The 14,541-nt window shown below is 40.4% G+C and overlaps 1 protein-coding gene across 3 annotated transcripts in view; it reads right to left on the minus strand.

Annotated features, from left to right (window-relative positions):
* Window positions 1-14,541, minus strand: part of LOC133757759 (zinc finger protein 354B-like) — an 88,612-nt gene that overhangs the window by 62,341 nt on the left and 11,730 nt on the right. For 2 of the 3 annotated variants that reach the window (XM_062188532.1, XM_062188534.1), the window contains exon 5: window positions 10,728-12,787. In XM_062188532.1, coding sequence (XP_062044516.1) covers window positions 11,205-12,787 — 1,583 coding nt within the window. In that variant the 3' untranslated portion in view covers window positions 10,728-11,204. Of the gene's footprint in view, window positions 1-10,727; window positions 12,788-14,541 lie in introns of those variants that run through there. The other variant, XM_062188536.1, reaches the window with a different exon arrangement.

Below are 14,541 nucleotides of genomic sequence, written 5' to 3' on the forward strand. Positions count from 1 at the left end.
CTTAGAAAAACTACTACAGAACATGCCTGTGACTATAGACTTGTAGTTCAGGCCACCGAAGATTAGAGATGGGAAACGGGCACTCCCTTGACTTGCATCCTCTGGTCTGCTTTAACACAAACCAGGAGGAAAAGAAAGCTAGGCATCAGAAGCAATGGGTGGCAGGCCTATTAATGGCTGATCTGTACAGTGATCTGCCCTCAAGGAGACCCCACAGGCCAGTCCACTGCAGTGGCTTTCAACGTGGTAAGCCTGGGCTTCTGCAGAAGTCAGCTTGTGAAGAGCCCTGGCAGCTCTGCCAAGAGTTGGATCACTGGAAATGGACCTGCCCTGGAGTCGAAGGATGCCCAGGTCAGAGCCACAGATCTTATTGGCTCTAAGCTGAAAAGCCCTTCACTCAGCCCAACTTCCAAAGTGACCACTGCAGCTGAGGGGACGGTCAAGTAGGGTCAGCAACATTGCAGGCAGAACTCTAAATTTCTTGTTAGAGATGCCCCCTGCCTTTACCTGGCCAGCTCTCCTCCCAGGCCAGCCAAGTAATGAAAGTCAACAGAGTGCCTTCCCCTAGGAGGTTCACACCTCCCTTAGGATGTAACCCATGTGAAGAGATAGATAGGTCTGGGCCTCTGAACTTACAAGGCCTAAAGCCCACCAGATTATTATCAAGCCCCTTCTATCAGGTTCTATTTGCCTCTCAATCAGAAAACTTAATTGTAGCTTAGACAGCACCTTTCTTAGCTCCTCTAATAATGACTCTGTCCTTTGTTCTAGACCCTGTCTAGCGCACTTGGGCCTCATTCCTTTGTAATCATAAACTCTACTCTACCACCAATGGCTCTACTCCCAACCTGTGTGTACTGATGGTCCTCTTCCCCACTTGATGCTGTATAATTGTTCAAACCTGGTAAATGCCACTCTTAGGATCATTGGTTACTATCCTCACCCTGTCTTTTATGACCTTGTCTAAATATGATCAGAGTTGGCAAACTTGGAAGGCTTCCATAGCCTTGGCAACTCATGACGACAGCCTAGGGTGGTTACTGGCACCATAAACTAGAGTGTCAATTTGTTGGGTCAGCAACAGGAGTCACTGTGCACTTGCTCCTCATGTGGGATCTCTGTCCTTAATGTGCTGTACATTTTGATTTAATGCTATAACTAGTACTCAAACAGTATGTTTCACTTTGTGTTTTTATGTGGGTGCAAACTGTTGAAATCTTTATACTAAATTGATCTTCTGTATATAAAGAGAATTGAAAATGAATCTTGATGCAAATGGAAGGGGAGAGGGAGTGGGAGAGGGGAGGGTTGCGGGTGGGAGGGAAGTTATGGGAGGGGGAAGCCATTGTAATCCATAAGCTGTACACTGGAAATTTATATTCATTAAATAAAAGTTAAAAAAAATTAAAAAAAAGAAGAATGGGATGAGAGAGGGAGTAGGAGGTGGGACAGGAGTGGGGGTGGGATGGCAGTTTAAGGGGGGGAAGAACCGCTATAATTCAAAAGCTTTAACTATGAAATTTATTAAATAAAAGCTTTCTTTAAAAAAGCTGTGGTCAGAGCTTTATTTTTAACAAAAGGAAAGTAAGAATAATGTTCATGTAATTGAACAAGACCCTGAGTGTGAAAGAGGAAGAAAGACTGTTGCAGCAAATGGAAGATACTGCGTTTATTTTATTTGAAAAAATTACTTGAGAGGCATGGAGACAGGCAGAGCTCCAGCCATTGGTTCCCTCACAAAATGCCTGCAACAGCCAGGGCTGTGATAGGTGAAACTAGGAACCAGGAACTCAACTCCTATTGGGGGTGAAGAGGTTGGGGGCAGGGACTCAACTACTTGAGCCACCACCTGCCTCTCAGGGTTTGCATTAGCAGGAAGGCAATAAAGGGGGTAGAATGTGAACCCAGGTGCTCTGATAATGGGATATGGGCATCTCAAGTGTATTATAACTGCTAGACCAAATGAGGGCTCTGAGACATTGACCCAAAGAAAAATGATCCCTACATTGGGCAGACATGATGGAAGTCCAGGCGCTTCAGGTCTTTTCATTTATTCTCCCTCCTTGGATGCATGAGTTCTTGGCAAGGAGGATGGGAGAGATGGTGGAATCATAGGAGGAGGGTGAATAGGACTTTTAGCAAGTCTGTTTTAAATACGTTTTCTTAATCTTTATTTTCATTTATCTGAAAGGCCGAGAGAGCTCTCCCATCCACTGGTTCACTCCTCAGAGACTTACAGCAGTAGGGATGGGGCCAGGCTGAAGCCAGGATCCAGGAACTCAGTCCAGGTCTCCCCTGCGGTGGCAGGGACCTAAGTACTTGAGCAATGACCTGCTGACTCCCAGGGTGTGCGTTGTCAGGAAACAGGGATCAGGAGCAGAGCTGGGACTTTAACCCAAGCTTTCTGATACGGGATGTGGGCACTACACCAAACACTTGCCCCTATTTAAATAATTTACCAGGTTCCTACAAAACACATATTGTCCTTTGTGTGGGAAACATACCTTATTTCTCTTTTTGCTCTTCTACAAGTGGTTGTTGACTGATAGTGTCTGATAATACAATCACTGCTTTTTGCCTCCTACTTTTCTTCTGCAGTTATTTGACAGTTCTGCTAAAAGATGGCGAGTTTGTCTCTGGTTTATTGTGGGCTGATTGGTCTCTATATTTATCACTGTTTATCTCTTTACTGCTCCGTTACTTGTCGTGCCTTTGCTGTTCCTATATTGTGAATTTCTGCATGAAGTTGTTGTATTTTATAGGGAAGGGAAGCAGCGGTTCAGTTTCTGCTTTCTGTTTGATAGCTTTCCTAGGGAAAGTTTGATGAAGACGTCTTGATTTTCTACAAACATTGCACACTTAAGTATTAGAGGTCTTGAATCCTTTGTTTTTAATTCTTCATCTTTTGCTTTCATTTGAGTTTCCTATGATCTTGATTACTGCAGTGAATCAATGTTGTTTTCTTTATTTTAAAGCAAATTGACTTTATTTCAGTGTTGCAGAATAAGAATGCACATTAATTGTATTCATGACCTGAGAGACCCATTTGTTGCACCCAAATACATCTTCAGATGATTAGTTTTACTTTTATTTTTTAAGATTCATTTATTTACTTGAAAGGCAGAGAGAGACACAGATCTTCCATCTGCTGATTCATTCCCTAAATGCCTGCAACCACAAGAGCCGGGCCAGGCTGCAGCCAGGAGCAGAAAACTGCATCCAAGGTTTCCATTTGGTGGCAGGAAGCCAAGTACTTGGACCACTGTCTTCCCAGGTACCTCACCAGGAAGCCAGATTGCAAGTGGAGTAGCTAGCTGGGACTTCAACTTGAACTTTGAATTGGATGTGGATGCCCCATGCAGCAGTGTTAACTTGCCACGCCACAACACCCACTCTACTAGTTTATTTTTTAATATATTTTTGCTCTATAACTCATAACTCCTGTTGTAAGGGCAGCAGAGGTTTAGAAGCATTCATGATTTACATCGCATTATTGCTCTCACTCTGCATTTGACTCTTTCTTAGTGACTCTCCTTCCTGCATTTTAGTTCAGGTATTCGCTCTTCTGCGCTTTTGCTTTGTATTGCTTTTTCAGCCTCTGTAGTTGTTTGCCTGATATTATTAAAATACCGGGTTGTCACCAAGTTTAGAAACACAAATGGATATACAGTAAATTGTGTATGGAAGTTATCCTGCAGAATAGGTTAACATAATATCTATGTTTTCAGATTTAATGACCGCTCTAAAGAGTGGAGTTCATGTAGGTCCATCTGTCTCTGTTCAGATTTATATAACATGGCCAAGTTATGAAGTGTAAGCCATATTTTGAATATAAAGGATTAGAAATGAAAAGTTAACTTTGGAAAACTGACTGGTATCACAGTGGCTCTGTGTTTTATTCAAGAGGATTGAACCAAATCTGACAAGGTAAAAATAAGTGATATCTAGTTGGTTAAAGTTTGGGAGGTGCTAGATAACTAGTTTCAGAAGTGTATGTGAAAGATGATGGGAGAGGTCGGTGAAATGGTAATGACATTGGTATTATTGTTTTACAAATGTGAATGAGGCATCGTCTCAAGAGATTTTGATAAATATTTCCGAATGATTGACACTCTGTTCTTTCAGGTCATGCTGTAAGATGCTTAGCACTGTTCCCTGCTGTGTGTTTATAAGTGTTAGTTCAGTGTACGCAGCCTTATACTTGCAGTGAGTGATGTTTCTGGAAAAGCTCCAGGAGAATGGTGATTGGAAGCCTTGGCCCTAAAGTTAGATTCTTGGATATGAGTCCCTGCTCCACCACTCCATTGATATATAACTTTATAAAAAAGATTTATTTCTTTGGGGCTGGTGCTGTGAAGTAGCGGGTTAAAGCCCTGGCCTGCAGCACCAGCATCCCGTATGGGCACCGGTTCAAGTCCTGGCTGCTCCACTTCAATTCCAGCTCTCTGCTATGGCGTGGGAAAGCAGTACAAGTTGGCCCAACTCCTTGGGCCCCTGCACCCATGTGGGAGACCTCGAAGAAGCTCCTGGCTCCTGGCTTCGGAGCAGCTCAGCTCTGGCCATTGTGGTCATTTAGGGAGTGAAACAGCAGAAGGAATACCTCTCTCTCTCTCTTTCTCTCTCTCTGGCTCTACCTCTCTAACTCCTTAAAATAAAAAATAAATAAACCTTTTTAAAAAAAGATTTTTATTTATTTGAGAGGGAAAGTTACACAGGGTCGAGACAGTGGCCTGGGAGGGGTGGAAGAGAGAGAGAGAGAGAGAGAGCGAGCAAATGAGCTATCTTTCATCCACTGGTTCACTCCCCAAATGGCCACAATGGTCAGGGTTGGACCAGGTGGAAGCCAGGAGAAGCATCCGGGTCTCCCATGTGGTTGGCAGGGGCCCAAGCACTTATGCCATCTTCCACTGCTTTCCCAGCATTTTTTTTTAAGATTTATATATTTATTTGAAAGTCAGAGTTACACAGAGAGAGGAGAGGCAGAGAGAGAGAGAAAGAGAGAGAGACAGAGAGAGACAGAGAGGGAGAGGTCTTCCATCTGCTGGTTCACTCCCCAGATGACTGCAAAAGCCAGGAGCTAGGAGCTTCCCCTGGGTCTTCCACGCAAGAGCATGGGCCCAAGGACTTGGGCCATCTTCCACTGCTTTTCCAGACCATAGCAGAGAGCTGGATCAGAAGTCGAGCAGCATAGTCTCAAACCCACACCATATGGGATGCTGGCGCTTCAGGCCAGGGCGTTAATCTGCTGCGTCACAACGCCGGCCCTGCCAGCATGGATTTGGATTGGAAGTGAAGCAGCTGAGACTTGAACCAGTGCCCATGAGGGATGCTGCCATTGCAGGCAGTGGCTCATCCTGCTACACTGCACTTCCCCAGATAGGTAACTTAAAGCAAGTTACCTACTATTTCTAAACATCATTTCCCATTTGTTAGTGTAGCATCTGGCACGTTGTGACTGATAACCTTTGCTAAGTGCTTTATATTGCTTTTACTATTATTATCACTACTACTATTAAGTGATCTATGGTTAACTTGCAAGAGTACTAAACTCAGGACCAGAAGACTGAGGTTCCCACTCAACTGCATAATGATTCTGTGATGTATGAGATACTTACTTTAAGACTGAGTAGCCTTAAACTGTAAACTAACATTTTTATCTGAGGTAAGGCAGAGTTAAGGCAGAAGGCTGGATCATATGATATCTTGAGGTCTTTTTGACTCTAACGTCAGAAGTTCTACTCTCTCTGGTGCCGGTGCTGTGGCATAGCAGGTAAAGCTGCAGCCTGCAGTGCTGACATCCCATATGGGCTCCACTTCTGATCCAGCTCTCTGCTATGGCTTGGGAAAGCAGCAGAGGATGGCCCAGGTCCTTGGGCATCTGCACCCATCTGGGAGACCCAGAAGAAGCTCCTGGCTCCTGGCTTTGGATCGGCACAGCTCCAGCTGTTGCAGCCATCTGGGTTGTGTACCAGCAGATGGAAGACCTCTCTCTCTGCCTTTCCTTCTGTGTGTAACTCTTTCAAGCAAATAATAAATCTTTAAAAAAAAAAAGCAGTTCTATTCTTCTAGAGTGTAAGCTAAATAAAGGCGGTCACAGTTGGTTTTGTGTCCAGATTTACCCAAGCACCTGTATTGTGTTCCATAAATATTAGCTAAACAAATTTTTTTCATAAAAACAGTGTCTCTTTGGGAGATGCGAGGAGTAGGCAATAGGAAAAGGGAAGAAGTTTATTTGCTAATGATATGAACACAAATATCTTATTGTTCATTTTTATTCAACTAATGAATATTGCCTGTCAGCATTAGGCACTTTAAAGAACAAAAATTATTTAAGACTGCCAATGGGGGGAGCAACTATATGAATGTCATACTAGGTAAAAATTAAAAAGAATATTTAGGAATTACAGGCATATTTTATAAACAATCTCCCTAAAATGAAAAGCAATATATTTTTTAAAGATTAAAAAAAGATGTTTCATAACATACACATATATGATGATGCACCAAGACCTAGCAGGATTTATTTCAGGAATAGAACACTGGTTAACATAACATCCCAAATCAGACAATGCAATTCTCTACTTAAAAGAATGAAGGAACTAAAAAAAAACAACAACGAAAACAATTCAACATAAAACCAATCAAGAAATGGGCAAGGGACCTGAAGAGATAGTTAAGAAATACAGATGGCCAAGCCGGCGCTGCAGCACAGCAGGTTAACGCCCTGGCCTGAAGTTCCAGCATCCCATATGAGCGCTGGTTCGAGTCCCAGCTGCTCCTCTTCCAATCCAGCTCTCTGCTGTGACCTGGGAAAGCAGTAGAAGATGGCCCAAGTCCTTGGGCCCCTGCACCCGCATGGGAGACCTGAAGGAAGTTCCTGGCTCCTGGCTTCGAATCAGTGTAGCTGCGGCTGTTGCGGCCATTTGGGGAGTGAACCAGTGGATGGAAGACCTCTCTCTCTGTCTCTACCTCTAACTCTTTCAAATCAATATTTTTTTAAAAAAGTACAATATACATGTGCATTAATAGATTATATAAAGAAAATATAGTATATTTCTTGAGAATAAAATAAATACATATGGCCAACAAATACATGGGGGGAAAATGCTCCATATCATTAGTCATCAGGGAAACACAAGCTGAGACCAGCCCACCTGGTAGAACAGCTATTATCAAGAAGACAGAAAGTGTATCACCTATGTTTGTCCAGCAACTACAGGAAACAGTGTGGAGAGTTCTTAAAAACTAGAAATAGAACTGAGAACTGCCATATGATCTAGCAATCTCACTACTGGGTATATAGCCAAAAGACAAGAGATACCTGCCCCACCATGTTTCTCACAGCTTTGTTCACAGTAGCTAACATAACCAAAGTGCCTGTCACCAGCCACAATGGAATACTATTCAGCTACGAAATGAAATGAAATCCTGTCGTTTGCAGCAAAACGAATGGAACTTGAGGACATCATGTTAAGTGAAACAAGTGAGACACAGGAAGACAAATCTCACAGGTGGGGGCAGAAAACAAAGGACCTCAATCTGAACACAGGATGCTGTCTACTAGAGGCTAGGAGGAGCGGGAGGGATACATGGAGTTTGGATTAAGAAAAAAAAGGAAGCTGGGTATAGTCCACTAGCTGTGACATATATATTCATAGATGTTAATAATAAAGGTAGCTGGATGTGGAGTATTGGGGAACTCCAGTATTTTGTAAATTTGAAACAATTCTAACAAAGTTTAAAAAATGGAGAAAAACAATACAATCATTTCAATCAATGCAGGAATGGAAGACAAAATACTGCTCCCTTTTGATAAAAATGACAGCATACTAGGAATGCAAAGGAATATTCTTATTCTCATATCCATAAATTAAAGATAGCATCAGATTAAATATAAAAATATTATCAGTTCCTTTCAAAATTGTACCAGCCTATGCTATATAGTGTTATAAGAGAAAGTTATAATTGGAAAAAATAAAAATTTAGATAACATGTTTCTGTATGCAAAAAAAAAAAATCAAAGGTTCTGCACGCAAGCTGTTGGAAATAAATGAATCTTACAGGGTAAATATAAGAAATCAATTGTCTTCTATTATTTATTTATTATTATTTTTTTTTGACAGGCAGAGTGGACAGTGAGAGAGAGACAGAGAGAAAGGTCTTCCTTTTGCCGTTGGTTTACCCTCCAATGGCCGCCGCGGCCAGCGCGCTGCGGCCGGCACACCGTGCTGATCCCATGGCAGGAGCCAGGTGCTTCTCCTGGTCTCCCATGGGGTGCAGGGCCCAAGCACTTGGGCCATCCTCCACTGCACTCCCTGGCCACAGCAGAGAGCTGGCCTGGAAGAGGGGCAACCGGGACAGGATCGGTGCCCCGACCGGGACTAGAATCCGGTGTGCTGGCGCCACAAGGCGGAGGATTAGCCTAGTGAGCCGTGGCGCCAGCCAATTGTCTTCTATATATTAGTTACAAATGGAAAATCAAGTTTTAAAATAAACCTTACTTTTGTGGGTTTTTTTTTTTTTGTAACCATTAGAAATCTTTGTCTCACTTCCTAGGAATATGCATATATTTTGTTGCAGAAAACAATATGTAATAATTGCAAATGGCATACAATATCTGGAATAAAAATGGCATTATTAAATGTCTTTCCCAAAATATACCAGAGACTCTCCAGCTTTACTTTTCTTTAAAATTTGCATCTTGATTATTTCATTTTGGTGTCTGATAGCCTCTGAATTATCATTAAAAAAATTTTAATAGTTGTTCCATATAGATTAACATTTTTTCTCCATTAGACCTGAATTTATATTTCATTTAGGAGTTATCATGCACAAAGCAGAATGCAAAAGAATCAGTCTCATTAGACATTGTGAACACGTGACTTATGTTCTCAAAGAAATTGCTTTTATGGTCCAGTGTTGTGGTATAGTGGATAAAACTGCTGCCTGCAATGCTGGCATCCATGTGGGCTTGTGTCTTGGTTGCTCCATTTCCAGTCCAGCTCCCTGCCAATGGCCTGGGAAAAGTGGTGGAACACAACCCAAGTGTTTGGGCTCCTGCCACCCACATAGGAGACCCCGATGAAGCTTTTGCATTCTGGTTTCAATCACAGGTTGTGGCCACCTGGGGGTATGAATCAGTGGATGGAAGATCTTCCTCTCTCTGTAACTCGGACTTTCAAGTAAATAAATTTTTTTAAAAGAAATTGTTTTAGAAGAGCAGTAAACTTTGTGTCTCCCTTACATTGTAGCCGATTTTTCTGCTACATATTAAATTAAAATTAATTGACTCAACCCTCAGTTCATAATGGATCTGAATACAACTCTACTCAGCAGACCTGTTCACCTGCGGTGACGTTGAAGAATGAAGTAGCTTGTGCAAGAATAAAGTGTTCTCAAATGTACTCTATCCTTTTTTTATATGCTTCAAATAATGAAACTGACGATTTTCCTTGAAAAAATTGACACTACTAGTATGAAGAATATATTTTCTAATTTTTAATTATTGAATGTAAGATAAAAATATTTTATATTTAATGGTAGAGAGAGAAAGGAAAGAGATCCTCCAGCCACTGTTTCACTCCCCCATACGCACAACAGCCAGGGCTGTGCCAGACCATAGCCAGGATTTTGAAACTCAGACTCCCACATGGGAGACAGTGACTATTCCATCCACCACCTGTGTATTAGCGGGAAGCAGAAACTGGAAGTGGAGTTGAGCCTGGAATCTAGGAACTCCAATATGGGATGTGAACATCATATGCTCATTCCTTTTTAAAAAAATTAAACTTATTTGCCGGCACCGCGGCTCACTAGGCTAATCCTCCACCTTGCGGTGCCAGCACACCGGATTCTAGTCCCGGTCGGGGCACCGATCCTGTCCCGGTTGCCCCTCTTCCAGGCCAGCTCTCTGCTGTGGCCAGGGAGTGCAGTGGAGGATGGCCCAAGTGCTTGGGCCCTGCACTCCATGGGAGACCAGGAGAAGCACCTGGCTCCTGCCATGGGATCAGCGCAGTGCACCGGCAGCAGCGCACCTACCGCGGCGGCCATTTGAGGGTGAACCAACGGCAAAAAGGAAGACCTTTTTCTCTCTCTCTCTCTCTCACTGTCCACTCTGCCTGTCAAAAAAAAAAAAAAAAAATTTAAACTTATTTAACTTAGTTGAAAGGGAGACAGAACTGTTCCATCGTAGCATTAGATCAACACAACTAACATTTCATGAACTCAATTTCTGCTGTATTTCCTAATGTTAATTAAAAGAGCGTATCTATGTTTCAATTCTGTCAGAATGTCTCACTGTAGCTTACTACTTCAGCATTTCCACATATTTGACAAATTTTAAAACTATTGGCTATCTCCCATTAGTCTGCTAGGTGTTCGGGATAGCTCTTCATATTTTTCTTCACACCCTTTATTTATTAACATCTGTATCTTAAGGTGTTCTATGTCAGTTCCATATGGAGAATCTATCACTTCGATTCTCTTTCCAACTTAGGCATCCCACATAGGCTTGTTTGTCCCTTGAAGCAACTGCCTGAACTAAACGTTCCTACTTAACATGACTGTTTGCATGACATCAACTATCACTTCATAAAATGACTTGTAAAGCAAATAAAGTTCTGAGAACAAAATGAAGAACTGTGTAGAAAATGTGGCAGGCTGTTAGTAGTTTCAAAATTACTAGAACAAAAGAACAGATTTTTTTTTTTTTTAATAAAAATCACAGTTTGACAACAGGTTAAGAAAATGTAAATTCCAGACACTGGGAGGTAGTTTGTGGTTTATCTTTTATTTGGTCCTTTGCTGTAAAAAATGCATTTAGGATCAGTTTTTTGTTTGCTACTAAAATGTTACCTGTAATAAATATGCTAGCACTTTTGTAGTTGGTACTTTAGTAATGAGAAATCTAGTACCACCATACCCAGATTTTCCTCCTGTTTATATGCTGCATATAGCATACAGTGCTATAGAGATTGAGAAAATAATCTTTTATCTTACAAACAGCTAATATAAATGCCTACAATTGGGAAATGTCTGGGTATTTTAAAAAGTGACTAACAGGTATGAAAGTTTTCTCTGTATTCATGACGTGGACAAGATTTACTCTTAGAATTTAATATCTGATGAAGACTAAATTAGAACAATTTTCACATATTTAATAAATCTCAGGTATGTGTTTGCTGATGATCTTTGGTTTAAGACTTTCACACATGCAAATCTATTTTCAAAGGGTCCTCTTCAATATGAATTTTATAATGATTAGTAAGGGATGACCTCTGGCTGAAGAGTTTCCCACATGCAGTACATTCATAGGGTTTCTCTCCAGTATGAATTCTTTGATGTGCAATAAGGGATGAGCTCTGTCTAAAAGTTTTCTCACATGTGTTACATTTAAAGGGTTTCTCTCCTGTATGAATCCTCTGATGTTGAATAAGAGCTGCACTTTGCCCAAAAGACATCCCACATTCCTCACACCGATACGGTTTTTCTCCAGTATGAATCCTCTGATGATTACTAAGGGATGAGTTACATCTGAATGTCTTCTCACACTCACTACATTTGTAGGGTTTTTCTCCAGTGTGCATTCGCTGATGCTGAATGAGAGCTGAACTCTGTCTGAAGGCTTTCCCACACACTTTGCATTTACAAGGTTTTTCTCCGGTATGAATTCTCTCATGAATTATCAGTGTTGAGTGGGAACTTAAGGCTTTACCACATTCATTACAAGTATACAGTTTCTCTCCAGTATGAATTATTCGGTGTCTATTGAGTCGTGAAATAGAAGTGAAGCCTTTTCCACATTCATTGCACCTATAGGGTTTTTCTCCAGTGTGGATTCTTTCATGCTGAATAAGAGATGCACTCTGACTGAAGGCTCGCCCACACTCACTACATTTAAAAGGTTTCTCTCCGGTGTGAATTCTCTGATGATAACGAAGGGACGAACTGGACTTAAAAGTGTTGCCACACTCATTACACAAATAGGACTTCTTTCTGAGGTTTCTTTGACATCCAGAAAGAGATGTGTTACAATTTGATGCCTTCCTACCTGGATTATACTTATGGGGATTTTCTCGAGCATGAATTTTTTGATGTATAAAAAGGCCAGACCTTCTGCTGAAGGATTTGCCACATTCTTTACACCTATAGGATTTCTCCACAGTATGGGTTCTTAGGTGCTTAGAAAGGGATGCACTATGGCTGAAGGCTTTCCCACACTCTTTACATATATAAGGTTTCTCTCCGGTATGCGTTCTTTGATGTTGAATAAGAGCAGAACTTTGGCTGAAGGCTTTCAAACATTCTTTACATTTAAATAGTTTCTCTCCGGTGTGATTTTTCAGATGTTTGCGAAGGGATGAATTGTGAATGAAGGCTTTTTCACATTTATTACATTTATAGCGTTTCTCTGCTGTCTTGACTTTTGGTTGGGTAAGTAAACTTGAATTCTGCTTGAAGGTATTTCGTTGTATTACATATTTTGAGGATATTTTTTCTCTAGCAATCCTCTGTGCTTTAACAAAGACTGACTTCAGGCTCAAGTTTTGGTCAGGTTCAATGTTTTTATGGCTTCTGTCTACACTGAGGTTTTTCATATGAGAGTCTGAAACTATTTGTAAACATTCATTTTTGTCTTGGGGTTTCTTTAATCTGTCTTCATATATACAGTGTTTTCCTGATATGAGGTCCCTGAATTTATCCCCTTTGAGCCTTTTCTTCATCTGTTCCTGACTTGATGAGTCTTGAGTTTGTGTTGACTTTATAGTTTTAAGTCTGCTCTTACATCCTAAAAAAACAGAAAGAAAAAACCAAATTGCCAACAATTTATGTGATTGAGTGAGACCAAATGTTTAAAGAGTAAAGATTAATGCTATCTAAACAAAGGTGTGTTATATAGCTAAAAAGATACAAGCAAGAGGAAAAATAGGAAAGTAACATGGCGTAGAGTTGTGGATGATGACTGAAGTGTAAATAAATGAATACAGCAACCTCCTTTAAGGAGGGTGGAAGTGTAAGCATGACCAGGAGATGGACCATAAAAAGTATGAACCAGGAAACTCAGCCTGATATCCAAAGCATATCATGGACTCATAAAACACCTTTTTCCTGTAATGATTTCCTCTGTAGCCTCTCAAATATTAACTCTTCTATAAACCTTTTTCCTGATTCTGAGCTATAACAATGCACTCTTCTGACTGCAGCATACAATCCTGTGTAATATGTGCTCTGTGAAATACACTGTTAGGCAATTTCAGCACTGTGGGAACATCACAGAGTGCATGTATATATTTACATGTATATATATATATACACACACATATATACATACATATATGTGTATACATATATATCTATATATCCTAAAGCTAGCATTTTAATCAAGAAGCCATGCAGGTATTTCCACTATGATCAAGAAGAAGGCAAGGGTATCTATTATTTTCCCTACTATCCAATGCTATTCTAGAAGTATTAACAAATTCAATTAGATACTGGACACAACAATGAGTAAAACAAAAGCTGCAGACACAACACTCTAAATGAAAAATCCCAGATAGTCAAACTCATTCACTAAAGTAGCAGGATATGAAATTGACAGATGAAAACCAATAGCTCTCACACTAACACAAAATAAGAAAAGTAGAATATGAAAATCTTATATGAGAAGAATTTTATAATATCCTTGAATAACACTAAAGTACTGCTAACCAAATGAGATGACCTCTTTTATTCCTGAACAGAACAATTCAACACCAAAATTGTTGGTGCATACAGGCAGGATAGACATCAGGGTTTCTCAACATGAGCTGACCTTCTGGGTCAGATAATTCCTCATTATGTGGGACTGTCTCGAGAACTGGAAGATGTTTAGCAGCATACCTGGCCTCTCAACCTGTAGATGGTAGTAGTAACTTCCTCACCATCTCTCCCCACTAAGACGTAACAAGCAAAATGTTTCTAGCCATTGACAAATAATAAAACTGCCCTCAGCAGAGAACCACTGGTAAAGATAGAGGGGGAAAAATGATTACAAGTTGGTAACTGCTAAAACTGGGTGACATATAAGTGGAAGTTCATTATAGTAGTCTTTTAACTTTTACACTGTATGTTTAAACTTTCCCATAAAACTAAAAAAAAAAAAAAAAAAAACCTTCTATTTTCTGTCCTTCCATTGCAACAGGATTGAATGGGTTGATCTTTTTCCTCTAACAGATCATACCTACTAAAAATATTATAATTTTAAAATTCTGATTCCTGTAGCTGAATTTTCTTGGAAAAATCAGTTAACAGAAGATCTTTAAAAATTATATTATCTTAAAATATACTTTCTAGCTAAAAAACATCTGCATGATTCTCAATTAAATACTTACTGCTTTATTTATAACTTCTCCCTAGAGTTACCATTATCCTTTAAAAACCCCTCTTGCTGGCTTGCTGGGCAGAAAGAGCACATTTTGGATTAAGAATCTCTTTCCTCACAATGCTGGCTTCCTGAAATAAACCCTTTCCTCTTATCAATACTCGTGTGTGGTGAACTGGTTA

The sequence above is a fragment of the Lepus europaeus genome, chromosome 4 (genome assembly GCF_033115175.1).
Source record: "Lepus europaeus isolate LE1 chromosome 4, mLepTim1.pri, whole genome shotgun sequence".
NCBI lineage: Eukaryota > Metazoa > Chordata > Mammalia > Lagomorpha > Leporidae > Lepus > Lepus europaeus.